Source organism: Magnolia sinica, chromosome 14 (assembly GCF_029962835.1).
Source record: "Magnolia sinica isolate HGM2019 chromosome 14, MsV1, whole genome shotgun sequence".
Taxonomy (NCBI): Eukaryota; Viridiplantae; Streptophyta; class Magnoliopsida; order Magnoliales; family Magnoliaceae; genus Magnolia; species Magnolia sinica.
The window spans coordinates 3,657,518-3,685,429 of NC_080586.1; the positions used below are offsets into that span (position 1 = coordinate 3,657,518).

General features: G+C 42.5%; 2 protein-coding genes across 2 annotated transcripts; both read left to right on the forward strand.

The window, feature by feature from the left end:
* Positions 1-6,212: 6,212 nt before the first annotated feature.
* Positions 6,213-16,074, forward strand: LOC131225966 (peroxidase 5-like). Its single transcript, XM_058221590.1, has 3 exons — positions 6,213-6,391; positions 14,512-14,782; positions 15,150-16,074. The coding sequence occupies exons 1-3, from the start codon at positions 6,213-6,215 to the stop codon at positions 15,915-15,917; spliced, it is 1,218 nt and encodes a 405-aa protein (XP_058077573.1). The 3' UTR covers positions 15,918-16,074.
* Positions 16,075-17,198: 1,124 nt separating this feature from the next.
* Positions 17,199-26,397, forward strand: LOC131225967 (peroxidase 5-like). The gene is made up of 3 exons (XM_058221591.1): positions 17,199-17,402; positions 24,908-25,156; positions 25,523-26,397. Exons 1-3 carry the CDS (start codon positions 17,199-17,201, stop codon positions 26,288-26,290), a joined length of 1,221 nt encoding a protein of 406 aa, XP_058077574.1. The 3' UTR covers positions 26,291-26,397.
* The last annotated feature ends 1,515 nt before the right edge of the window (positions 26,398-27,912 follow it).

The window sequence follows — 27,912 nt, forward strand, 5'->3', positions numbered from 1 at the left end:
AATGAGGCAGATCCAACGCTCAACTGGACCCGTTCGGAGTTACGGACGAGCGGGGGTAGTACGCAATTCGCGTCCGTCCGACTGCCTCTGAGATTTGATGCACTGCCCCTCGAAAAGGGAACGGATTGGCTACTCCCCCTGACACCAGCTCCGTGGCTGGTGTTCGGTGCTCTGTGGGCCCCAAAATGATGTATGTGTTTCATCCATTCCGTTCATCCATTTTTAAAGATCATTTTATTGCTTGTCCCAAAAAATTAGAGGGATATAAATATCAGATGGACCACACCACATGAAAAAATAGTGATTGGATATTAACCATTAAAATCCTCCTATGGCCCACTAGACTTTTTATTTGACATCCAATCTGTTGATTAGGTCATACAGGTCCAGATGAAGAGAAAAAACAAATATCAGCTTGATCCAAAACTTTTATGGCTCCCAAAATGTTTTTAATGGTCGACCCTCATTCAACACTGTTTCCTGTAATGTGGTCCATTTGAGATTTGGATATATCTCATTTTTGGAATTATATAGTAAAATAATCTTTAAAAATAGATGGATGGCATGGATGAAACACATACATCATTGTGTGGCCCACATAGCACCAACCACCAGCCATTGGCTGGTGTCAAGGGAGTAGCCAATCCGTTCCCCTCGAAATAGTACACGTGGAACATGGATGCCGATGGAAACGGATTGGCTACTCCCCTGACACTAGCCCGGTGACTGGTGGTTGGTGCTCTGTGGCCCCACCATGATGTATGTGTTTCATCCATGCCGTTCATACACTTTTACAGATCATTTTAAGATTGATTCAAAAAATGAGAGGGATATAAATCTCAGGTGGACCACACCACTGGAAAACAATAGTGATTGGACATCCACCATTAAAATATTCCTAAGGCCCACTGTACTATTTATTTGACATCCAATCTGTTGATTAGGTCATACGGACCTATATGAAGGGAAAAAACAAAGATCAGCTTGATCCAAAACTTTTATAACCCACAAAAAGTTTTTAATGCTTGACGTTCATTCAACACGGTTTCAACTAATGTGGTCCATTTGAGATTAGGATATACCTCATTTGTGGTCTCATACCCTACAGTGATCTAGAAAAATAAATGGACGGCATGGATGAAACACATACATCACTGGCAGAGCACCGACCACCACCCATTGGCTGTTTGCAGGGGCAGTAGCCCATCCGTTTCGAATGCTGATGGAGTAAACTCTTTAGGGCCACCGTAATTTATTTATTTTATACATTCCGTCTATCCATCTTACCACGTACTCGGAGGACTTGAGCCCAGAAAATGAGCACATCCAAAGCGCAAGTGGACTAGACTGAAATGAATGAAAACTTCTGTGCGAAATTCTCGGTCGTCATATATATATATATATATATATATTATATATATTATATATATATATATATATATATATATATATATATATATATGGGAAAAGGTATCATGCGCCCGACCTCACGATAAGCTCCTATGAGGTTGAGTTGTGTGGGCCCCACCGTGATGTGTGTTGACCATCAACGTTGTGCATTTGATGGGTCCCCTCTAAATTATGGGATATCCCAAAAATCAGCCGTATACGGAACTCAGGTGGGCTATACCATCTAAAATCATGTGAAGACACCGTTAAAACATAAAAAAGCATTTGGTAGGGCTCACTTGAGTTTTGAATGCTGCTGAAACTTGGTCTGAACCCTCATCTAAGTGGGACACACATAATGGATGGGCTGGATTTGCAAACCACATCTCAGTGGGCCCAAAAAATGATTATGAATGTTTTAATGGTGCACGGCCCCTCCCCACTTCTGTATGTGGTGTGGCCCACAAAAGTCATGAATTGACTTGATTTTTGAGACCTAGGCCCACGATGGAATGGTGCATCTGATTGATGGGGTAGATGTTCGAAACGCATTATGGTGGGGCCCACACAGCTCGACCTTATGGGACGGACTCGTGAGGTCGAGCGCATAGTACCTTTTCCCTATATATATATATATATATGGGAAAAAGGTACTATACGCTCGACCGTATTATACCTTTCAAAAGGTCGAGTGGTTGCGTCACGTTATTCATCGGATGGTGAGGAAATTTTATAAGGAAACTAGATAAATAAAACTGTGAGAAATTTGGTAGGAAACGGACGCGAATTAGCTACTGACAGGTCAGGTAGCGGGACTTGCTATTGAAGTTACGTAACCAAGTTTTGTGGGCCTCATCATGATGTATATTATGTATCCACTCCGTCCATCCATTTGGAGAGATCATATTACGGCATGATCCAGAGAATGAGTCAGATCAAAAGCTTAAGTGGACCACCACAGATAATAGTGGAGAGAGTGACGCCCACCGTTAAAAACTTCTAAGCATTACAAAAGTTTTAGACCAAGCTAATATTTGAACTTTCTATACTTCATGTCTGCGTTAACAAATGAACAGGTTGGATCTCAAATAAACATCACGATGGACTTGAGGAAGGTTTCAACGGTGGTCGTCAATATCCCCGCTATTTTCTATGGTGGGTCCACTCGAGCTTTGGATCTTCCTTGTTCTTTGGCTCATGCCCTAAAATGATCTCTCCAAATGGATGGACGGTGTGGATACAACACATATATTATGGTGGGCCCACAAAATTCTATGACGTGACTTCTGCAACGAGTTTGGGTACTTAACCCGTCACTAGCGAATTCGCGTCCGTCAAGAAACCTGCTGTAATACTCGCGCACTTCACTCCTAGATTCTATGAGTAGCTGAAGTCACGTCACCAAGTTCTGTGGGTCCCACCATGATGTATGTATTATATCCACACCGTTCATCCACTTTAAGAGATCATATTATGGTATTATCCAAAGATGAGGCAAATCAAAAGCTTTAGTGGACCCCACCACAGAAAAAGTGTGATCATCCTAAGGCCCACTGCACTGTTTATTTGACATCCAAACTATTGATTAGGTCATGCGAACCCATGTGAAGTTCAAAACCAAAGATCAACTTGATCTAAAACTTTTATGGCCCCCCCCAAAAAAATTAATGGTTGACATCTATTCAACACTGTTTCCTGTAATGTGGTCCACTTGAGATTGGGATATACCGAATTTTTTGTCTCATTACCACAAAATGATCTAGAAAAACATATAGACGGCATAGATAAAACACATACAACATGGTAGGGCCCATATAGTACCGACCACCCGCCACTGGCCGGTGGCGGGGGAGTAGCCAGTACGCCAACGAAAGCGGATTTCTTACTAAAGCCTTTCACGCCAATATTCGCGAAAGGATTCTGTGTTGAGCTCACTGTGATCTTTGTGTGAAATCCAACCCATCTATTCCTTTTTAGATATCATTTTAGGACATTATACCGAAAATGAGGAGGATCCAAAATTCAAGTAGGCCATACGAGATGAAACACGGCGAAAAAGAATATTTACCGTTGAAACCTTCCTAAGCTTCACCTTGGTGTTTATATTCCATCCAAACCGTTTATAAGGTCATTTTCACTGATATGAAATGAAAACACCATGAACATAAACCAATACAAAACTTTTGTAGCCATATGAATGTTTCAACGGTGGTAACTAAATCTCCGTTGTTTCCTTTCATGTGTCCCATTTAATTTTTGGATCCTGCTCATTTTTGGTCACATGTCGTAAGATGATTTTAAAAAACGGATGGACGGGTTGGATTTATCACAAACATCATAGTGAGCCTCACACAGAATTTTAGCACATGATCTTCCAATAACGAAAGGCTCGCAGATAAATTTCATGTGATTTTGTTTATTTAGTTCCTTATAAAATTTCCTCATCATTCAACGAATAACATGCCGCCACTACTCAACCTTATGGAAGGTACCATACGGTCGATCTTATAGTACTATATATATATATATATATATATATATATATATATATATATATATATATATATATATATATATATATATATATATATATATATATATATATATATATATATACACTAAACCCTAATTTCTAAGTTCGTACGTACTACGTATGAACTTTTTAAAGAACCCATCCTACGTGATGTGGATCCAAAATCTGAACCGTTCATGTGAAGCAGCACCTCGTGAAACCCCCCAGGCCTAAGTTTTACTTTGATCTAAAACTTTGATGGCCCATGAAAAATGAAAACAGTTTCCTCGGTTGAGTTCCATTTCTCTGTGCTAGGGCCCAAGAATTTTAGACCAGGGTGAAATTTTGTCACATGGGGTTTCATGGAATTCCGCATCACATGGACCGTTGAATCAGACAGCCATGACACGTGTGCAAAAGTGCGCACGTGCGTAGGTGCAGGGAGCATGACTCTATATATATATATATATATATATATATATATATATATATATATATATATATATATATATATAACAATAATAATAATAAAAAATTATTATTATTATTATTATTATTCTTTTTTCACACACGCACCTGCCACACCTACAAACGCCATAGTGGGATTTCAACAGGAATGGATTCGGAACCAAAGACCTCGTGCTAAAACTCCTCAGCCTACCACTCAAGCAAGGACTGGAACCCGATTTCGTGGGATAGATAAACACAAATTCACCTAGCATGCTGAGTAAACTCCGTAGGGCCACCCTAATATATGTGTCTTAATTCACATCGTCCATCCGTTTTTCTAAGCTCATTTTAAGGCATTAGCGTAGAATTGAAGCACATCCAAAGCTTATGTGGGCCACACTGTAGGAAACTCTAGGAATTGAACCATATTGTTGAAAACTTTACAGGGCAACAGAAGTATTGAATCAAGCTGGTATTGGTCTTTTCCCTTCGTCCATGTCCGTATGACCACATGAACAGGTTAGTGGACAAATAAACATTGTGGGCCCTAAGAATGTTTCAACGGTGGACGTCATTATCCCACTGTTTTCTTTAGTGTTGTACACTTGAGCTTTGGATACTTTTCTATTTTGGGCCAATGTCATAAAATGAGTTAGTAAAATGGTTGGACGGTGTGGATAAGACACATGCAACACAGACCATAACTTGAAAATATACACGTGGAACAAATTAATTCAAACAGACGTGACTGGACGCGGGTACTGAGTAACTCAGCAAACTATATTCCGCTAGATAAATTTTATGGGCCCCACCGTAATGTATGTGCCTTATCCACGCCGTCCATTCAAAATTTCAGCTCGTTTTAAGGCATGGGCCAAAAATTGAAGCACATGCAAAGCTCAAGTGAGCTACACCACAAGCACTAGTGGGAATTGAACACCTACAGTTGAAAACATTTTAGAGACACAAGTTTTGGATTAATCTGATATTTGTGTTTTAACTTTATCCATGTCTGTGCGACCTTACCAACAGTTTAGATGACAAATAGACATCAATGTGGGGCGCCCTAAGAAGATTTCAGCAGTAGTGGTCAGTCTCATTACTGTTTCCTGTGGTGTGGTCCACTTTAGCTTTGGATACACTTCAGTTTTGAGCGAAGGTCTTAAAATGAGCTGGAAAAATGGATGGATGGCATGGATAAGACACATACATCAGGGTCTGTCCACAGAGTGCACGAAATCCGCATCCTACTTAATAAACTGAGGAAACCACTGTCGAGTGAGAGCCCAAAATTCATGTCGTCCAACAATCCTGGCCTTAGATAATTAAATATGGCCATAATATTTGATTCATTTTAGATTCGTAAGAGAGATATAGTTCTCCTAGCTGTATTTGGGACAACAAATAATGATCCAGACGTTCCATTAGGTCCAACACACATTTCGTGGGCTACCTTGCAAATATCACACTGAATTGGTGATCTTAACCATATGATCGATGGCCTCCAATATGGATGGCAGAGATCATTTGTATGGGTGTACACGAATCGAGCTAGCTCGGTTAGCTCGCTCGACTCAACTCGAAAAAGCTCAATTCAACTTGGTTCGAAGTTGAGTTCGAGCCGAGTGGAGCTGATTTTTTTACTTCGAAAATGAGTTCGAGCCGAGTTTGCGCAGGCCCCAGTTCGACTCGACTCGACGGATTAAATCCAACTCGAATCCAGCTCGAATCGAACTAGTTCGGTGACTCGGTTGCTTTGCCATTGATGTTGCTCACCTTGATGTATGTGATTGAGAAGTAGTGTGTGGAGATTGGAGCTGAGATGCTACTTGGGTAGGTTAAGAGCTTGGGCGAGAAGGAGATGTGGGTTGAGAGGTCTTTTGACTCACTGGTTGATATTGAAAAGTTGCGCGAGTTGGAGATGTTTGCTGAGAGGTCTTTTGACTCGCTGGTTGAGGCTGAGAAGCTGCGCGAGATGGAGATGTTAGTTGGGTTGGTTGAGATTGAGCAGCCATGCGAGATGGAGATGTTGGCTGAGAGGTCTTTTGACTCTCTGGTTGAGACTGAGTAGCCTTGATAAAACAATGGGATTTTGAAGTAGCAGTTCATGGTGTTTGTGGAAATGCCTCAATGGCGAACTCGGCTCGATCTTGGCTCGAACTCAGCCCGAGCTGCTGACCGAACCGAGCCGAGTTGGCTAGTCAGGCTCGAGGAACGAGCCGAGCCGAGTTCAAGTTGAGGTCAGCTAGTGGCCGAGCCAAGTTCGAGCTGAGGCCAGCTCAACTCGTTCGACTTGATGTACACCCCTAATCATTTGTATGAAAAATAGGTCTAAACAACAATTTGTCCCATAGTGATGTATTTCTTAGATTCATACCGTCTATCTAAAATTTCAAATCATTATAGGATATAAGCCCAAAAACAAGGTAGATCCAAAGCTGAAGTAGACCGCATCATAGGAAATAGTAGGAATTGATGCCATAGTTGAAAACTTATCGGGGCTATAGAAGGCTCAGACAAAGCTAATACTTTCTTTTACATTGGTCCATGTACACGCGGCCTTATGAACACGTTAGATGGAAAATAAACTTTATGGTTGGCCCGAGAAAGGTTTCAATGATAATTCCTTCAATCCCCACTATTTTATGTGATGTGAGCCATTTGAGCTTTGGATGTATCTCAAATATGGGTTCATACCTTAAACTTATCTAAAAGTAAATTATGATAAAAAAAAAAAATGAATCTAACAAAAAAATAATGTTGGACCAGGTAAGTTCCACACGTTAAAATTTGTGCATGCGTGGAGAGGAAAATTCGGCGTATCCTGTGGCCGGACGAAAGCGAGTTTTTCAAGTCAGGTGAAATCTGGTTGAGTCGACTCAGGGTGCCTCATTACTATTGATGGAACCCACTTCAACTGTACACGCGGCTGTAGGGATGGTGGATCCGGACCGTCCACCTTGTGGATCATACCATGAATGGTCCATTACTGAATTACCACCATGAATGGACATTTCTAGCGCTTGTGACGCAGGGGAGGACGTGAGGTCGAGCACCGTCTTCCTCAAGAGAATAACTATTCCGAATCCACAGAACTTCTTTGGACTCCTCACAGAGACTTCTGGAATCCACGAGGAAAGAAAGCAGAAATAGAAATAAATTCTAATAAATTCGAAATTGATTAATGAATCAGTAAAAATGAGTTTACAACCCTTTAAATAGGGGTACCAAGCAATGGGAAAGAAATCAGAATCAAACTACAACTCAAACTCTTAAAATTCGTGACTTACTATAAATAGTAAACTTACTATTTATAGACGGTCGTGATGTCTACTAGTGCGCAAGGTTTTCGGCCAAAAATAGTAAGCGTCCTATTTGGCTTCACCAAACCGTTCTCCTAATTATTCTAAGCTCTTTTCATGTTGGGCGCAACTCTTAAAGCCCGACGGATGAAGAGTTATAATCAAACTAAAACTTACTATTTATAGTAAAAACGAAATTAAAACAGGGAAATGACCGTCGATCAAGGGGTTTTTCACAATTTTGGGCTGCGCAACCCGGCGTAGCTAGGTTGGTTGGCTAAAGTAGCTCGTTCTACCCCAAAATCATATATTTTACGTCAAATAACTCATTCCAGATTACGAGATACGCCCGATCTAAGGTCCGATGGTCCGGATCACTTCTGTCATCGACCGGGCCTTTTCTGATCCATCTTGGCCATGAAACTGTCCGCGACCCGCTCTACATCAGTTCCCTCCACTTCAAAAGAACTCGTTCTCAAGTTCTCATCCTGCGCTGGTTCATGATACTCGGTCAGGTCCGCGACGTTGAAAGTCCGTGAGATTGCTGTGTCATCTGGAAGATCAATAACATAAGCGTTGTCATTGATCTTTCGGATGATTGGTACCGGTCTAATCTTTTTATTCTTCAACTTGTTGTACGTTTCGGTCGGAAATCGTTCTTTGCGTAGATGGACCATTACTTGGTCGCCCACTTCGAACACTTTTTGTTGCCGATGCTTGTCCGCTTGCTTCTTGTACTTTTCGTTTGAGGCATGTAGCTTGGTTTGTACCTCCGCATGAATGCCCATGATCTTGTCAGCCATATGTTCCGCTGTAATGCTCATGCCTGGGAGCTTGGGTAGAGGGACCAAGTCTAGTGTGTGGCGAGGTACTCGTCCATAAATAACGTGGAACGGGGATTTTCCTGTCGAACGGTTCACCATGTTGTTGAATGCAAACTCCGCTTGAGACAAGGCCAAATCCCACTGCTTCGATTTTTCTCCTGAAATACATCGAAGGAGGTTTTCCAACATGCGATTCACAACCTCAGTTTGACTGTCAGTTTGTGGGTGGTAGGCGCTGCTGAACTGAAGTCGTGTATCGAATCGAGTCCACAAAGTCCGCCAAAAGTGGCTTATGAACTTCGTGTCACGGTTAGAAGTAATAGTCTTGGGAACCCCATGTAGCCGCATAATTTCTTTGAAGAATAGATTCGCCATGTGTGTTGCATAGAGGGTCTTCTTGCATGGAATAACGTGCGCCATCTTGGAGAAACGATCTACTACCACGAACATCGAATCCATGCCGCGTTGTGTTCGTGGGAGACCAAGCACGAAGTCCATAGATAAATCCTCCCAAGGGCCGTCAGGCACGGGTAACAGAGTGTAGAGGCCCGTATTATGAGATTGTCCCTTAGAGGTCTAACAAATATAACAACATTGGACTGCTTTTCCCACATCACGTACCAATTGCGGCCAGTAATACCGTTCTTCCACAAGAGCTCGCGTCTTGTCTCGCCCAAGGTGTCCACTGAGACCACCTCTATGTAGCTCTTAGATTATCTGTTCCCTTAGCGAACTGTTTGGGATGCACAATCTATTTCCCTTGAAAAGGAACCCGTCTTGCATATGTAAGTCGCCGGGGTGACCTTCTTGGCATCTAACCCATGCATCCTTGAAGTCGTTGTCGTCGGCATATATGTCTTTGAGGCGCTCGAACCCGACAACCTCATTAATTGCTCATAGTGACTAACAAAGTTGCATGGCGACTCAGTGCATCAGCTACTTTGTTCTGTTGTTCTGACTTATGTTTTAGTACGAACGTGAATTCCTGCAAAAATGAGATCCATCTAGCATGCACACGGTTAATGTTAGCTTGACTATTAATGAATTTGAGAGCTTGATGGTCCGTGTAAAGTATGAATTCCCTTTGAATCAAATAATGTCGCCAGTGGCGCAGTGCCTAGACTACCGCGTATAACTCGATCTCATATGTAGACCACTTCTTTCGTGCATCGCTAAGTTTTTCGCTGTAGAAGGATACCGGCCTACCTTCTTGAGACAAAACTCCCCCAATTCCGACATATGAGGTATCACATTCGACTTTAAATAGTTTGTCGAAGTTGGGAAGTACAAGAACCGAGGTCGTGGATAATTTGCGCTTGATTTCGGTAAAGCTCTTGTCAGCTTTGTCAGTCCACTAAAACTGCCCTTTCTTCATGCAATCTGTGATTGGTGACACAATGGTACTGAAATTTTTCACGAACCGACGATAGAATGTCGACAGTCCATGAAAACTTTACACTTCGTGAATATTTGTAGGAAGCGACCATTCTCTGATTGCCTTCACCTTTTCCTCATCCACCCGAATGCCCATGGATGTTACGACAAAACCTAGGAACAATAAGCCATCAGTCATGAAGCTGCACTTTTTTAAATTAAGGTACAGTTTATTTTTAGTAAGCACTTGAAGGACCTTCTTGAGGTGTTCCATATGGGTGGTTTCGTCTTGACTGTATATCAAAATATCATCGAAGTAAACCACAACGAACCGCCCAATAAAAGGTTTTAGAACTTGGTTCATCAATCTCATAAATGTGCTAGGCGCATTCGAAAGACCGAAGGGTATGACCATTCATTTGTATAATCATTCCTTGGTCTTAAAGGCCGTTTTCTACTCATCACTCGACCGTATTCGAATCTGATGGTAGCCGTTCCTTAGGTCTAATTTAGAGAATATTTTTGTACCCTCTAGCATATCCAGCATATCATCCAATCGTGTTATAGGAAACCTGTATTTTATGGTGATTTTGTTGATGGCTCGGCTGTCGACACACATGCGCCAACTCCCATATTTCTTTGGAGTTAATAGAGTTGGTACAGCACATGAACTCATGCTCTCTCAAATAAGACCCTTACGGATCAACTCCTCTACTTGTCCCTGCAGAATCTCGCACTCATTTGGACTCATTCGATAATGGGGACGATTAGGTAAACTGGACCCAGGGACAAAGTCGATATGGTGTTGGATATCCCGCATGGGGGGTAACCCATCGGGAAGGTCATCGGGTCAGATTTCTTTGAATTCATGTAGCAAGGGCCTTAGTCTTTCAGGAATGTTGGTAGGCTCGAGTTCTTCCCCTTTTACAATTAATGCATAAGTCTGTCCTGTTTCTTTAGATTCTTCCACGAAGTCCTGAATGGTTAAAAGAAAATGACCCACTACTTTAGAAGTTTCTGATGGTCCCTCTGGATCTATAGGGGCCAATATGGTCTTTCGGCCGTCCTTGACGAAGATATATATATATATTATCTCGCCCTTTATGAGTGGCGTCACGGTCAGATTGCCAGGGTTGACTGAGTAGTATGTGATATGCTTCCATGTCAACCACATCGCATACTACTTCATTCTTATAATGTTTGCCAATTGAAAATGATATGGTGCACCATTCAATTACCTTTGTTTCGCTGACCTTCTTGATCCAACCGATTGTATATGGAGAGGGATGATGCTTCGTTTTCAATTGTAATTTTTTCACCATGTCCTTGGAGACGATGTTCTCGCTGCTCCCACTGTCAATGATCACGTCACAAACCTTTCGATTCACCGTACACCTAGTGCGGAAAATGTATGCCGCTGTGGATGCACTTCTTTTCTTGGCGCATATAATAGCTGCCTCATGACGAGTGACTCGCCCTGATCTTGCTGAACCCAACTTGAATTATCTTCCTCATCCTCGGTGGTATGCTCCTGTTCTTCAATATCTGGATTTTCATAAGTGTTATCAGTACTACCATTATTGATGGCGAGGTTTGCCACTTTTCGCTAGGGACAAGTATTTGATAGGTGTCCCAGTTGGCCACAACGATAGCAATTATCGAGCCTTGGCTGAGCATAGGGGTTCAGGATTCTCTTGGACCAGCAGCAGTCGATACACCCCTTTGGGGTCTAGCTTGCCCGCTTCCCTGATCTCGGTTCTCAAACGTAGGAGGTTGAGTACGTGCTCCAACAGGCTCATTCCCCTTAGGCTGTGCAGTTCCCTGAGGTAGACCTGCCACAGGAATCCTTGCAGTTGGATAGGTCCGTGTGTTAGGACGTTCAAGTTGCGCTTCTGCCCGAGTAGCCAACTTGATCGCATCATTCATCGTCCGGACGGACTGCATCTGGACCTGATCCTAGATAGTTATACGCAATCTACAGTTGAATCGGGCGACTTGCTGCGATTCAGTCTCGACCAAATCGTTATGCGCCGCCAGGCGGAAAAATTCTTCTGCGTATTCTCTCACCGACCGACTACCCTGTCGACAATTTTGGTATTGTTGGAATGAACCTGATCGTAATCGCTAGGGAGGAATCAGGTACGTAGTAGCTGCTTCATCCGCTGCTAGGTGCGGATTGGTGCTTTCGTCTGCCTAGTTCTCGCGAGTTGCAGTTGTTCCCACCAAGCTGAAGCTCCTCCTTTTAACTTGTAGGCCACAAGCTTGACCTTCTTTGCTTCAGGGATGTCCATATAGTCGAAAAATCGCTCAACTTTAGAAAGCCAATCGAGAGAATCCTCATTATGTAGTTGGCCATTGAAGCTAGGAATATCAACCCTCATCTTGAATTTTCGATCCGTTCGATCTACTCGATCGCCGCCATGTCTGGGGTGTTAGAAGATTATGTCATCGATTTCCTCTTCACTGGAGCCCCCTTCCTCAGGAATGACCTTTGGGTGCACTGCCGGTACTATCTTGCGACCAGGGCAATTAATTGGGAGTGGAGGATTGCCACCAGGAACACGGAGTTGCCTTAGATTTTCCGCTAAGAGATCTGCTATGAGGTCGATGGAAGCCTGCAGCCTTTGCATGGCTTGCTAATTCTCTTGTTGCACTATTTTGAAAGCTACCGCCATTAAAGGTAAATTCCCTGGAGCACCACCCATGGGATTGTTGCCCGACCCGTCGTTAGAAGCTATCAATCCGAGGAGAAACCTCGCTTTGATACCAAACTGACGCAGGGGAGGATGTGAGGTTGAGCACCGTCTTCCTCAAGAGGATAACTATTCCGAATCCACGGAACTTCTCTGGACTCCTCACAAAGACTTCTCGAATCCACGAGGAAAGAAAGCAGAAAATAGAAATAAATTCTAATAAATTCGAAATTGATTAATGAATTAGTAAAAACGAGTTCACAACCCTTTAAATAGGGGTACCAAGCAATGGGAAAGAAATCAGAATCAAACTACAACTCAAACTCTTAGAATTCGCGACTTACTATAAATAATAAACTTACTATTTATAGACGGTCGTGATGTCTACTAGTGCGCAAGGTTTTCGGCCAAAAATAGTAAGTGTCCTATTTGGCTTCACCAAACCGTTCTCCTAATTATTCTAAGCTCTTTTCACGTTGGGCGCAACTCCTAAAGCCCAACGGATGAAGAGTTATAATCAAACTAAAACTTACTATTTATAGTAAAAACGAAATTAAAACAGGGAAACGACCGTCGATCAAGGGGTTTTTCGCAATTCCGGGCTGTGCAACCCGGCGTAGCTAGGTTGGTTGGCTAAAGTAGCTCGTTCTACCCCAAAATCATATATTTTACGTCAGATAACTCATTCCGGATTGCGAGATACGCCCGATCTAAGGTCTGATAGTCCGGATCACTTTTGTCGTCGACCGGGCCTTTTCTGATCCATCTTGGCCATGAAACTGTCTGCGACCCACTTTACATCACCTTGCTTTCCTGAACTTTTTTCCAATAGACTTTCATGAACTTTTTTCTTTTCTTTTATTTTCAATGCCCATTTGAAGGTTATAAATTGGACGACTTATATCATTTAAATGTTGATATGTATGTATACATGTACTGTGGCCAATATAATTGAAATCTTCTCCTGATTGATGATCTTGTAAATGTTAAATGGCTATAAAATGGCAGCATCATAAGAAAAATAAAATAAAAAATGAAAACAAATACAAATACATCTTCTACCCAGTTGTTGAGAGTCCATAAAAATCGGCAATCTACGGTCCAACGTCAATTTCCCAGTATTGGTGGCAATAATGAAAGCTGTGTTCACTTGTCCTTAGAGATTTTCAATAAATTGTATGGTTGTTTAGCCGTGGGACATCCTTGGTGGGTCCCATTAGATCATTTTCCATGAGAGCTTCTGACTCTAGCAAAGTCAGCCATACGCAAGTTGCTCATAAGAAAATGAGAAAGAGAGGCTGACATTGGGACGCGGTTTGGCTCTTGACCCGGACACCCGCCAGCTAGGTGGTGTCGAAGCTCTCTGGGACCCACAATGATGTATTTGTTTTATCCACTCTGTACATCTATTTTTTAATCTCATCTTAGGGCATGAGCATAAAAATGAGACAGATCCAACGGTCAAGTGGACCACAGTACAGGAAACAGTGGAGATTGAATACTTACCGTTGAAAACTTCCTTAGGGCCACAAAAGTTATGAATCAAGCTGATATTTGTGTTTTACCTGTATCCAGGTCTTTGTGATGTAATCAACAGGTTGGATGGCTGATAAATATCACTGTGGGCCCCATGAAGGATTCAACTGGTGGATTCCTTATCCCTACTGTTTCCTATGTTGTGGTCCACTTGAGGTTTGGATCTGCCTTATTTTTCATCTCATGCCTTAAAATTACCTGCAAAAATGGATGGACGGAATGGATAAAATACATACATCATAATGGCCCCACAGAGCTTTGACATCGGCTAGCCAGCCAACCAGACCGCCCATTCATGGAATCGTGGGTCAGATGTAATAACTAAGTCAAAGTTGACAATCTAAATCTTGTTATAATGCTTCACACGTTTTGCCATACAAAGTAAAACAACCCTCTCTCCATTTCTCTACACCTATAAATACTGACAGCAGATTCAGCAATGCAATTCAAAACATCTCTCTCCCCCCCTCTCTCTCTGTCTCTCTGTCTCTCAAAATGCCTGTCTTGCACCCTTGGTTCTTACTTCTTGCCATCTTGGCCATGGCTCCTATCTCATCAGCATCACTGAAAGTGGGCCACTATCGATATACATGCCCATCTGCGGAGGTGATCGTTCGAGAGACGGTTAACAAAGCCATTGCCCGGAATCCGGGCATAGCTGCTGGCCTCATTAGGATGCACTTCCATGATTGCTTTGTTAGAGTAAGTTCTCATGCTTCCTCAACGGTCCGTTAGGTTGCACCAAGCATAGTTTCCAAATCAGGCCAGTTGACCAGGGACTCGTACGAGTCGACCCTGTGGGAAAACCAGGAGGACCCGTTATAATTAACCGTCCATTTGACAAGCCACTATTCAGTGGTTTGGATCATCTGATTGGTGTGATCTTTTCGTCATGACCCATCTACCGCATGGGCCCACTAGTTGTACCGTTCATGTGTAGGGTGGAAATGATTTGCATTTAGATATATACTTATATAGGCAGCTAAACAATGCATTTTTAAAACTCAGTAGGAGATCTTCTTCTTGTTGTGGTTGTACACTAACCATGCATATGCTGTATATGTTTTAGGGCTGTGATGGTTCTGTGCTTCTGGATTCAACGCCAGGAAACCCTTCTGAGAAAGAGCATCCGGCCAATAATCCGAGCCTTCGAGGGTTTGAGGTGATTGACGAAGCAAAGGCCAAGATCGAAGCTCGATGCCCGGGGACTGTCTCGTGCTCGGATATCATTGCTTTTGCAGCCCGTGATAGTGCCTTCAAGGCCGGCGGGATCAAGTACAATGTGCCAGCTGGACGCCGCGATGGAAGAATCTCCCTCGAGTCTGAAGTCGCGCAGAACCTTCCTCCGCCATTCTTCAATGCCCAGCAGTTAGAAAACAGCTTCGCCAGGAAAGGGCTGTCGGTCGATGAAATGGTGACGCTTTCCGGCGCCCACTCGATCGGAGTGTCTCATTGCTCTTCCTTTTCTAACCGTCTCTACTCCTTCAACGCAACCCATAGTCAAGATCCTTCAATGGACCGTGCTTTTGCAGCCCACTTGAAAAGCAGGTGTGCTCCACCACCCACCACTCAAGATCCAACGGTGGTGCTCGACAGCACGACTCCGAATCGTCTTGACAACCTTTACTACAAGAACTTGGAGAAGCACAGAGGATTATTGACGTCGGATCAAACACTCCTGAGCAGCCGATCAACGGTGAAGATGGTGCGGAACAATGCAAAGCATCCATCAGCGTGGGCCATAAAGTTTGCAGCCGCAATGGTGCGCATGGGTTCGATCATAGAGCTTAGTGGGGCTGAGGGGGAGATCAGGAGGAAGTGTAGGGTTGTGAATTGAGTTTGTGGGAGAGATGAACAACTCCTGCCATTGTTTCATTGTTTCCTTTTCATTGATTTGTTTGTGGCCGTTCCTTATTCAAGTGTGAATTTTGTTTTAGTTATTTAGTTATGCTTGGGGTTATTTTGTTATTTTTGATTTCATTAATTTTGAATGATTCCGGTAAGAAATCATGAGAGATAATAAATGGCTTAAATTAAATTAATCCATTGATCTTTCTGACTTCGTCATCTATGAAATCAGATTTGCTGCTCTCGAGATTCAAACACTTACCTTCTGTTCTAATATCACGTCACACATGGCATATCAATGTATATCAAGGGATGCTTTGCATCAGAATATACTGGACAAGGGTGAAGCTCCACATGGAATAGAGTGGCTTGAACATTGGACCTGCCTAATTTTTTGATGTAGAGAGGGTCGCGAATAGTTACATGGCCAAGATGGATCAGAAAAGGCCTAGTCGACGACAAGTGATCCGGACCGTCGGACTTTAAAGCAGGCGTATCTCACAATCCGGAATGAGTTATCAGACATAAAATATATGATTTGGGGGTAGAACGAGATACTTTAACTAAACAACCCCACTACGCCAGGTTGCCCAAGCCGGATTTGCGAAATACTACCAAATCGATGGTCGTTTCCCTATTTTAATTCTGTTTTTACTATAAATAATAAGTTTTAGTTTGATTATAACTCTTCACCCATTAGGCTTTAGGAGTTGCGTCCAACGTGAAAAGAGCTTAGAAAAATTAGCAGAATAGCTTGGTGAAGCTAAATAGGACACTTAACTATTTTTAGCTGAAAACCTTGTACACTAGTAGACATCACGATCGTCTATAAATAGTAAGTTTACTATTTATAGTAAGTCGCGAATTCTAGGAGTTTTAGTTGTAGTTTGATTATGATTTCTTTCCCATTGCTTGGTACTCCTATTTAAAGGGTTGTGAACTCGTTCATCAATAAATTTTGAATTTATTTATATTTTCTTGCTTTCTTTTCCCATGGATTCGAGAAGTCTCTGTGAGGTGTCCAGAGAAGTTCCGTGGATTCGAAATAGTTATCCTCTTGAGGAAGACGGTGCTCGACCTCACGTCCTTTCCTGCGTCGGTTTGGTATCAAAGTGAGGTTTTCCTCGGATCGATGGCTTCTAACGACGGGTCGGGCAACAATCCTATGGGCGGTGTTCCAGGGAATTTACCTTTAATGGCGGCAGCTTTCGAAGCAGCGCAGCGAGAGAATCGGCAAGCCATGCAAGGGTTGTACGCTTCCATCGACCGCATGGTGGATCTCTTGGTGGAAACTCTAGGGCAACTCTATGTTCCTAATGGTAATCCTCCATCGCCAATTGTTGAAACTCATAATCGCCTTGATCACAGGATAATACCAGCAGTGCATCCAATGGTCATTTCTAAGGAAGGGGGATCTAGCAACGAGGAGATCGATGACATAATCTTCCAACACCCCAGACAAGGCGGCGGTCGAGTAGATCGAATAGATCGAAAATTCAAGATGCGGGTTGATATCCCTAACTTCAATGGCCAAATACGCATTAAGGATTTCTTCGATTGACTTTTTGAAGTTGAACGATTCTTCAACTATATGAACATTCCTGAAGTAAAGAAGGTCAAGTTTGTGGTCTACAAGTTGAAGGGCGGAGCTTCAGCTTGGTGAGAACAACTGCAACTCGCACGAACCAGGCAGATGAAAGCACCAATCCGCACATGATAGCAGATAAAGCAATTACTACGTGCCCGATTTCTTTCTAGCGATTACGATCAGGTATTATTCCAACAATACTAAAATTATCGACAGGATAGTCAGTCAGTGAGAGAATACGCAGAAGAATTTTACCACCTGATGGTATGTAACGATTTGGTCGAGACTAAATCGCAATAAGTCGCTCAATTCAACGGTGGATTACGTATGACGATCCAGGATCAGGTCCAGATGCAGTCTGTCTGGACGATGAATGATGCAATCAAGTTGGCTACCCGAGTGGAAGCGTAACTTGAATGTCCTAACACACGGGCCTATCCTACCGCAAGGGTCGCTGCAGCAGGTTCACCCCAGGGAGCTCGACAGCCCAAGGGGACGGAGCAAGGAGGAGCACGCACTCAACCTCCTACATCTAAAAGCTGAGATCAGGGAAGCGGGCAAGCTAGACCCTAAAGAGGCGTATCAATTGCTGCTAGTCCAATGAAATCCTGAACCCCTATGCTCGGCCAAGTCTCGACAAGTGCTATCGTTGTAGCCAATCAGGCTACTTATCAAATATTTATCCCCAGCGAAAAGTGGCGAACCTCGCCATCAATGATGGTAGTGTTGATAATGCCTTTGAAGATATAGATATTGAAGAATAGGAGCACACCACTGAGGATGAGGCGGATGAGTCAAGTTGGGTTCCACAAGATCGCGGCGAGTCGCTCGTTATGAGGCAGCTATTATATGCGCCAAGAAAAGAAGTGCATCTGCAACGGTATAACATCTTTTAAATTAGGTGTACGGTGAATTGAAAGGTTTGTGATGTGATCATTGACAGTTAGAGCAGCGAGAACATCGTCTCTAAGGTCATGGTAAAAAAATTACAATTGAAAACGAAACGTCATCCCTCCCCATATACAATCTGTTGGATCAAAAGGTCATTGAAACAAAGGTAATTGAACGGTGCACTATATCCTTTTCAATTGACAAACATTATAAGGATGGAGTAGTATGTAATGTGGTTGACATGGAAGTATGTCACATACTACTCGGTTGACCCTGAAAATCTGACCGTGACGCCACTCATAAATGACGAGATAACATATATATCTTCGTCAAGGATGGCCGGAAGACCATATTGGCTCCTATGGATCCAGAGGGATCACCTGAAACTTCTAAAGTGGAGGGCCATTTTCTTTTAACCAAATGAGACTTCGTGGAAGAATTCAAAGAAACAGGACAGGCTCATGCATTAATTATAAAAGGGGAAGAACTCGAGCTTACCATCATCCTTGAAAGATTAAGGCCCTTGTTACATGAATTCAAAGAAATTTGGCCCGATGACCTTCTTAATGGGTTGCCCCCCATGCGGGATATCCAGCACTATATCGACTTTGTCCCTGGGTCCAGTTTACCCAATCGTTCTCACTATCGGATGAGTCTGAATAAGTGTGAGATTTTGTAGGGGCAAGTGGTGGAACTGATCCGTAAGGGTCTTATTTGAAAAAACCTGAGCCCATGTGTCATACCGGCTCTATTAACTCTAAAGAAAGATGGGAGTTGACGCATGTGTATCGACAGCCAGGTCATCAACAAAATTACCATAAAATATAGTTTTTTCATATCACGGCTGGACGATATGTTGGACATGATTGAAGGTGCGAAATTATTCTCTAAGTTGGATCTGAGGAGCGGCTACCATCAGATTCGAATACGGCCGGGTGATGAGTGGAAGACGACCTTTAAGACCAAGGAAGGATTGTACGAATGGATAGTCATGCCCTTTGGTCTTTCGAATGCACCTAGCACATTCATGAGATTGATGAACAAAGTTCTGAAACCTTTCATTGGGCGGTTTGTTATGGTTTATTTCGATGATATTTTGATATACAGTTAAGACGAAACCACCCATATGGAACACCTCAAGAAGGTCCTTCAAGTACTCACTGAAAATAAATTGTATCTCAATTTTAAAAAGTGCATCTTCATGACTGATAGTCTGTTGTTTCTGGGTTTTGTCATAATATCCACAGGCATTCGCGTGGATGAGGAGAAGGTGAAGGCAATCAGAGAGTGGCTGGTTCCCACAAATATTCATGAAGTGCGAAGTTTTCATGGAATAGCGACATTCTATCGGCGGTTTGTGAAAAATTTCAGTACCATTGTGTCACCAATCACAAATTGCATGAAGAAAGAGCAGTTTTAGTGGATTGACAAAGCCGACAGGAGCTTTGCCAAAATTAAGCACAGGTTATCCAAGACCCTGGTTCTTGTACTTTTCAATTTTGACAAACTGTTTGAAGTTGAAGGTGATGCCTCATATGTCGAGATTGGGGGAGTTTTGTCTCAAGAAGGTAAGTCGATAGCCTTTTACAGTGAGAAACTTAGTGATGCACAGAAGAAGTGGTCTACATATGAGATCGAGTTGTATGCAGTGGTTCAGGCACTGTGACACTAGCGACATTATTTGATTCAAAGGGAATTTATAATTTATACAAACCATCAAGCTCTTAAATTCATTAATAGCCAAGCTAACATTAACCGTGTGTATGCTAGATGGATCTCGTTTTTGCAGGAATTCACGTTCACTGAGTCACCGTGCAACTTTGTTAATCACTATGAGTAATGAGGTTATCGGGTTTGAACGCGTCAAGGACATATATGTCGACAATGATGACTTTAAAGATGCATGAGTTAGATGCCAAGAAGGTCACCCCGGCGACTTACATATGCAAGACGAGTTCCTTTTCAAGGGGAACCGACTGTGCATTCCCAAAAGTTTGTAAAGGGAACAGATAATCCAAGATTTATATGGAGGTGGCCTTATTGGACACCTTAGGCGAGACAAGACGCGAGCTCTTGTGGAAGAATTGTATTACTGGCCACAATTAGTACATGATGTGGGAAAGACAGTCCAACGTTGTTATATTTGTCAGACCTCTAAGGGGTAATCTCATAATACGGGCCTTTACACCCCGTTACTTGTGCCTGATGGCTCTTGAGAGGATTTATCTATGGACTTCGTACTTAGTTTCCTGCGAACACAACACAACATGGATTCGGTGTTCGTGATAGTATATCGTTTATCTAAGATGACGTACTTTATTTTAAGCAAGAAGACTCTCGATGCAACACATATGGCGAATCTATTCTTCAGAGAAGTTATGCGGCTACACGGGGTTCCCAATACTATTACTTCTGATCGTGACACGAAGTTCATTAGCCACTTTTGGCGAATTTTGTGGACTCGATTCGATACACGACTTCAGTTCAGCAGCACCTACCACCCACAGACTGACGAGCAGACCGAGGTTGTGAATCGCACGTTGGGAAACCTTCTTCAATGTATTTCAGGAGAAAAACTGAAGCAGTGGGATTTAACATTGTCTCAAACGGAGTTTGCATTCAACAACATGGTCAACCGCTCAATAGGAAAATTCTCGTTCCAGGTTATTTACGGCTTGACTTGGTCCCTCTGCCTAAGCTCCGTGGCATGAGCATTGCAGCAGAACATATGACAGACAGGATCATAGGCATTCATGCGGAGGTACAGACTAAGCTACATGCCTCAAATGAAAAGTACAAGGAGCAGGCAGACAAGCATCGACAACAAAAAATGTTCAAGGTGGGCGATCAAGTAATGGTTCATCTGCGCAAAGAAAGATTTTCGATCGCAATGTACAATAAGTTGAAAAATAAGAAGATTGGACTGGTACCAATCATCTGAAAGATCAAGGACAACGCTTACATTGTTAATCTTCCAGATGACATGGCAATCTCACGGACTTTCAACGTCGCGGATCTGACCGAGTATCATGAGCCAGAGCGAGACGAGAACTCGAGGACGAGTTCTTTTGAAGTGGATGAGACTGATGTAGAGAGGGTCATGGACAGTTACATGACCAAGATGGATCAGAAAAGGCCCGATCGACGACAGAAGTGATCCAGGTTGTCGGACCTTAAATTAGGCGTATCTCACAATCCGAAATGAGTTATCAGACGTTTTAGTTTGATTATAACTCTTCATCCGTTCAGCTTTAGGAGTTGCGTCCAACGTGAAAAGAGCTTAGAAAAATTAGGAGAAGAACTTGGTGAAGCCAAATAGGACACTTACCATTTTTGGCCGAAAACCTTGTGCACTAGTAGACATCACGACCGTCTATAAATAGTAAGTCGCGAATTCTAGGAGTTTTAGTTGTAGTGTTATTCTGATTTCTTTCCCATTGCTTGGAACCCCTATTTAAAGGGTTGTGAACTTGTTTTTATTCATTCATCAATCAATTTTGAATTTAGTAGAATTTATTTCTATTTTCTTACTTTCTTTCCTTGTGGATTCGAGAAGTCTTTGTGAGGAGTCCAGAGAAGTTCCGTGGATTCGGAATAGTTATCCTCCCGAGGAAGATGGTGCTCGACCTCACATCCTTCCCTGTGTCATTTTTAAACTCATATTTTAAAATGAACTGAAAAAATAGAAGATGGAGTGGATAAAAACCATGCATACATCAAAGTGCCGCCATCCAATGTGTCATTTTAGGTCATTATCCAAAAAAAATGAAAGAGATGTACTTATCAGGTGGACCATACAATAAGAACCAGTGGTATTGATCATTAATGGGCCACAAATTTTTTAAATCAAGCTAATATTTGTCATTTTCCTTTGTCCAGGCTTATGTGACCTTATCAACATATTATATGGTAAATAAACACTACCAAAATATTAAGGTGCTCCCCAATTCAGTTCATTTTTTATATAATGCTAAAAAATTATCAGGAAAAATGGATAGACGGTGTGGATACACAATACATACATCAATGTGGCCCAAATGTAAGGGCCGCACTGGACGGGGTCACGCCTAATCCACTCTAGGTTATTTTGAGCCGTGACTTTTCAAAAAATAAATAAATCCCGTTGGTGTACTTATCTTATCCTGCCGCCGTACATGTTGCCTCGACGGCCGTACGAAATACATTAGAAAAAGATGAGAGAGCTTTCACGCCAGGCCTAAATTGAAGGTTTCAAAGGTGAAAGAGCATTTGCATCTCCTCACCCAAAGATAATGCTTGCAAGAGTAATATATTTCTTTTATCTACTATCCTTCAACCACGATCCTGCTCTTCTATTCCCAGTTTGCCCGCGTGCAAGATCAAACCATACTGCACACACCCTATCAATGAAATCAATGCGAGGCCCACCCGATGAGCAGAGCGGTCTGATGTTTAGATCAGAGAATATAAATATGTGGCCCACCCAATGAACAGAGCAGTCTGATGTTTAGATAAGGGAATAAAGAGGGTTCATGTGTACTTATCCAAACAATTCATCCGAAATACGTGTGGCCCACCTGATGAGTGAGCTAACTTTAAATTTAGAGACAGGTATAATTCACCCTGGGCCACCTAATGAACGTTTTGGATCTTATACGTGTGTGCTAGATCTTTCTGATGGATGGAGTAGATGTGAAAATGCTATACCTCGTTCTCAAACAAGAACTTGACCCCAAGACCAGGTCGCAGGTGCACCTTCATTGACAACCAAACAACACCACCCAATCAAAATAGAAATTAAATGTAAAAATTATCGTTTTCCTCTTTTAAAAGAGAGGGAAATGATAAGATTGATGCGTCTCTTTTAAAAGCTTGAAAACTAGACTCAAGTGAGTCGACTCGAAAACTCGAATGAGTTTCTCGAGTTAAGTTTTTGATGAAAAACTATAAATGATATATAAATAATGCTGAGTTAAGTGAATTTGAGTTAATTTGAGTTTTATCCTAATCCAGTCAGTTTTTGTCCAGTGTTGGTGAAATCTGGTCGAGTGAGCTCATTGGGGTAGTTAAGTAGAGTTATTTATTATTTTTCAACTATGGATGGAACCCACTTCAACTGTAGAAGCAGCTGTAGGGATGGTTGATTCAGACCGTCCACCTAGTTGATCATTCCATTAAATGGCCCATGACTGAATAACCACCACCATGATTGGGCATTTCTAGCCATTGCTTTCCCTTTCCTATTTTTGAAGTGAACCGTTTTTTTTTTAAAATTTTCAATGCCCATTTGAAGGTTATAAATTCGACGTGTGTGTATGTGTACGTGTGATGGTACATATGTGCACGTGTGTGGCCAATATGGCCTTTAAAAATTTCTCCTTATCTGGAAAGTGTCGCACAGGAGATGCGACTTTGCATCCTGCTCTTGGTGGGATCCGGATAAAATCCGACTGTTAGATGGTTATAAATGGGTACGATCACAAAAAAATAAAAATAAAAAACTAATACAAATACATCATCTACACGTTTGTGAAAATCCATCATAACCGGCAATCTACAGCCCAAGGGCATTTTCCACTGTCTCTGTGGCAATATGACGGACGGCTGTGCTGTGGGCACTTGTCTTTAGAGGAAATTGTATGGTTGTTGAGCCACTGACATTCACGGTAGGTCCCACTATATCATTTCCCATAAGAGCTTCTTGACTCCAACAAAGTCAGCGATATGCAAGTTGCTCATAAGAAAATGAGAGAGAAGATGCGCAAGTTGCTCATAAGAAAAGAGCGAGAGAGGCCGAGATTGGGACGTGGTTTGGCTGCTGTTCCCAACAACGGCTATCTACCTGATGTCAAAACTCTGTGGACCCATCATGATGTACGTGTTTTATCCATGCCTTCTATCCATTTTTTCAGTTTATTTTTGGGTATGAGCTCAAAAATGAGACAGTTCAAGATTTCAAGTGGAACACAACATGGAAAATAGCGGGAATTGAATGCTTAGCTTTTTTTTTTTTTTGGATAAAAATCCCTATTGGAAGGGGATTGAATACTCAGCATTGAAAACTTCTTGGGAGCGTAGAAGTTTTTGGATTAATCTGATAATATTTGTGTTTATACTTAATCCAAGTATTTTTGACCTAATCAATAGGTTGGATGGCAAATAAACATCACTTTGTGCCCTAAGAAGGTTTCAACGGTGAGCATCATTATCCCTACTATTTCCAGTGTTTTGGCATACTTCAGCTTTCTATCTACCTTATTTTTAGGCCCATACCCTAAAATTATCTGAAAAAATGGATGAACGGTGTGAATAAAACACATACACCATGGTGGGGCCCACAGAGCTTTAACACCATCTAGCCGGCCAGCCAAAACGCCCATTCATGGAACCATGGGTCAGATGTGATAACTAAGTCAAAGTTGACAATTCTCAATCTTACTGTAATGCTTCACACGTTTTGAAATACAAAGTAAAACAACACTCTCTCCATCTCTCCGTCTCTCCGCAGCTATAAATACTAGCAACAGCTTGAGCAATGCAATTCACCATCTCTCTCTCTCAAAATGCCTGTCTTGCACCCTTGCTTCTTACTTCTCGCCATCTTGGCCATGGCCCATATCTCATCAGCATCCCTGAAAGTGGGCCACTATCGATATACATGCCCATCGGCGGAGGTGATCGTTCGAGAGACAGTTAACAAAGCCATTGCCCGGAATCCCGGCATAGCTGCTGGCCTCATTAGGATGCACTTCCATGATTGCTTTGTTAGAGTAAGTTCTCATGCTTCCTCAACGGTCCGTTGGGTTGCACCAAGCATTGTTTGCAAACCAGGCCGGTTGACCAGGGACTCGACTGAAACGACCCGGTCAGTGGGTTGGGAAAACCAGGAGGGTAACCGTCCATTTTACAAGCCACTATTCAGTGGTTTGGATCATCTGATTGGTGTGATCTTTTCTCATAACGCATCTACTGCATGGGCCCACTAGTTGGACTATTCATGTGTAGGGTGGAAATGATTTGCATTTAGATATATACTTATATAGGCAGCTAAACAATGCAATTTTAAAACTTAGTAAGAGATCTTCTTCTTGTTGTGGTTGTACACTAACCATGCATATGCTGTATATATGTTTTAGGGCTGCGACGGTTCGGTGCTGCTCGATTCCACGCCAGGAAACCCTTCTGAGAAAGAGCATCCGGCCAACAATCCGAGCCTTCGAGGGTTTGAGGTGATTGACGAAGCAAAGGCCAAGATCGAAGCTCGATGTCCGGGCACTGTCTCGTGCTCGGACATAGTCGCCTTTGCAGCCCGCGACAGCGCCCGCAAGGCCGGTGGCATCAAGTACAATGTGCCAGCTGGACGCCGTGATGGAAGAATCTCCCTCCAGTCTGACGTCACCCAGAACCTTCCTCCGCCATTCTTCAATGCCCAGCAATTAGAAAACAACTTCGCCAGGAAAGGGCTGTCGCTAGATGAAATGGTGACGCTTTCCGGCGCCCACTCGATCGGAGTCTCTCATTGCTCTTCCTTCTCTAATCGCCTCTACTCCTTCAACACAACCCACAGTCAAGATCCTTCCATGGACCCCACCTTTGCGGCCCACTTGAAAACCAGGTGTGCTCCACCACCCGCCACTCAAGATCCAACGGTGGTGCTCGACAGCACAACTTCGAATCGTCTTGACAATCATTACTACAATAACTTGGAGAAGCACAGAGGATTATTGACGTCGGATCAAACACTCCTGAGTAGCCGATCGACGGTGAAGATGGTGCGGAACAATGCAAAGCATCCATCAGCGTGGGCTGCAAAGTTCGCGGCCGCAATGGTGCGGATGGGTTCGATCATAGAGCTTAGTGTGGCCGAGGGGGAGATCAGGAAGAAGTGTAGGTTTGTGAATTGAGTTTGTGGAAGAGATGAACAATTCCTGCCATTGTTTCATTCATTTTCATTGATTTGTTTGTGACCGTTCCTTATTCAAGTGTGAATTTTATTTGTGTGATCAACAGTTGTGGCATCATCCATGTAAAAAAACAAAAAATATATTAGCCTGATGCAAAACTTCTATAACTACTCGAACGTTTCAACCGTGGGCGTTCAATTGTTACTGTTTCCTGTCGTGTGGCCCACTTGATTTTTAGATATGACTCGAAAAGCTTATCTGAGCTGGCAAAACGGATGGATATCTCACAAATATTACGGTGGGCCCCACCTCCGGAAGCACCATATTTGATGCCTGTATACGTGGGCTCTGCCATTGACTGATTGATAACATAGAGTTGATAATTGGACCATCCTAACCATACAATAAATAGACATTTTCTCACCAAATGAGTGACCATTGTAGCACATGGCTGGTTAAAGGAAAATGACTTCCAGACTGTGATTTATTGACCATGGCCCACAAAAAATTTGACCTATTGAAGGAACGGTTTAGATCTAGTTCATGTATGTCACGTGTGTAGCAAAAACATGGAGGTGCACGGTAATTCTCATGCCTCCAGAACCACCGAATGCCAAATAGAAGATAGAGTGGAAAATGTCCGAATAGAAGATAGACTTTCATAATGTGCAGAGAAATTGTCCGGCTGTCTGAGGCATACACCACACCGTAGGTGTATTATATTCACGATAGGGAATTTGACCGTATTGACCTTGAAGTTTGGCAAATTATCTAACGAAATTCAACCTTTCAAATATTTTAGACTGGCATTCTAATAAGCTTTTGTAAATTACTTGGACCAAAATGCCCTTGTCCTTGTTTAAGTAGTTGTATGGTTTTTTAAGGAATAAGAAGTTATATCGTATTTAATGCTAAGAAAGTGATGTGTACGAAGCCCTTTTTTGTGCGCGGGCAAGGACCAAACTAGTGGGGCCCACATTGATGTTTGCGTATATCATTTTTGTCATGTTATTTTAGGGCTAGGGCCCAAATATCAACCTTAGCCAAAGATCGTATGGGGCACATAATAGAAAATAAGGTGACAATGGAACTCACTGTTGAAACTTTCTAGGCTCACTGTGATGCTTGTTCAAAGTTGACACTGCCCAAGTCAGGACTTTTTGGGCCCACGATGAGTAGGCCGACAAGGTGGATGGAACGGATCATCCCATTGTGGGCCTTAAGCCGTATCATTTTAGAGGTAAGGCTAAAATATCAGCCTGATCCAGTGCTCGTGTGCGCCAGAAAATAGAAAATAATGGTGGGACTATATTAATGTATTTGTATAATTCATGTCGTCTATCCTTTATGGGCCCATGACGAGCTAACAGATAAGGTGGACGGAACGGATCACCCCATTGTGGGCCTTAGGCTATTGTACCAATGATTATTCTTTCATTTGGTAGTAAAGGAAGTGAACATGCAACAACCGCGGCCCATATAACATGACAACCACGACCCATATAACATGATAAATACGACCCATGATAACTACAACCTATATAACATGACAACCATGATCCAGACAACATGACAACCATGACCCATATAACATGGCAACTACAACCCATATAAACCACAAC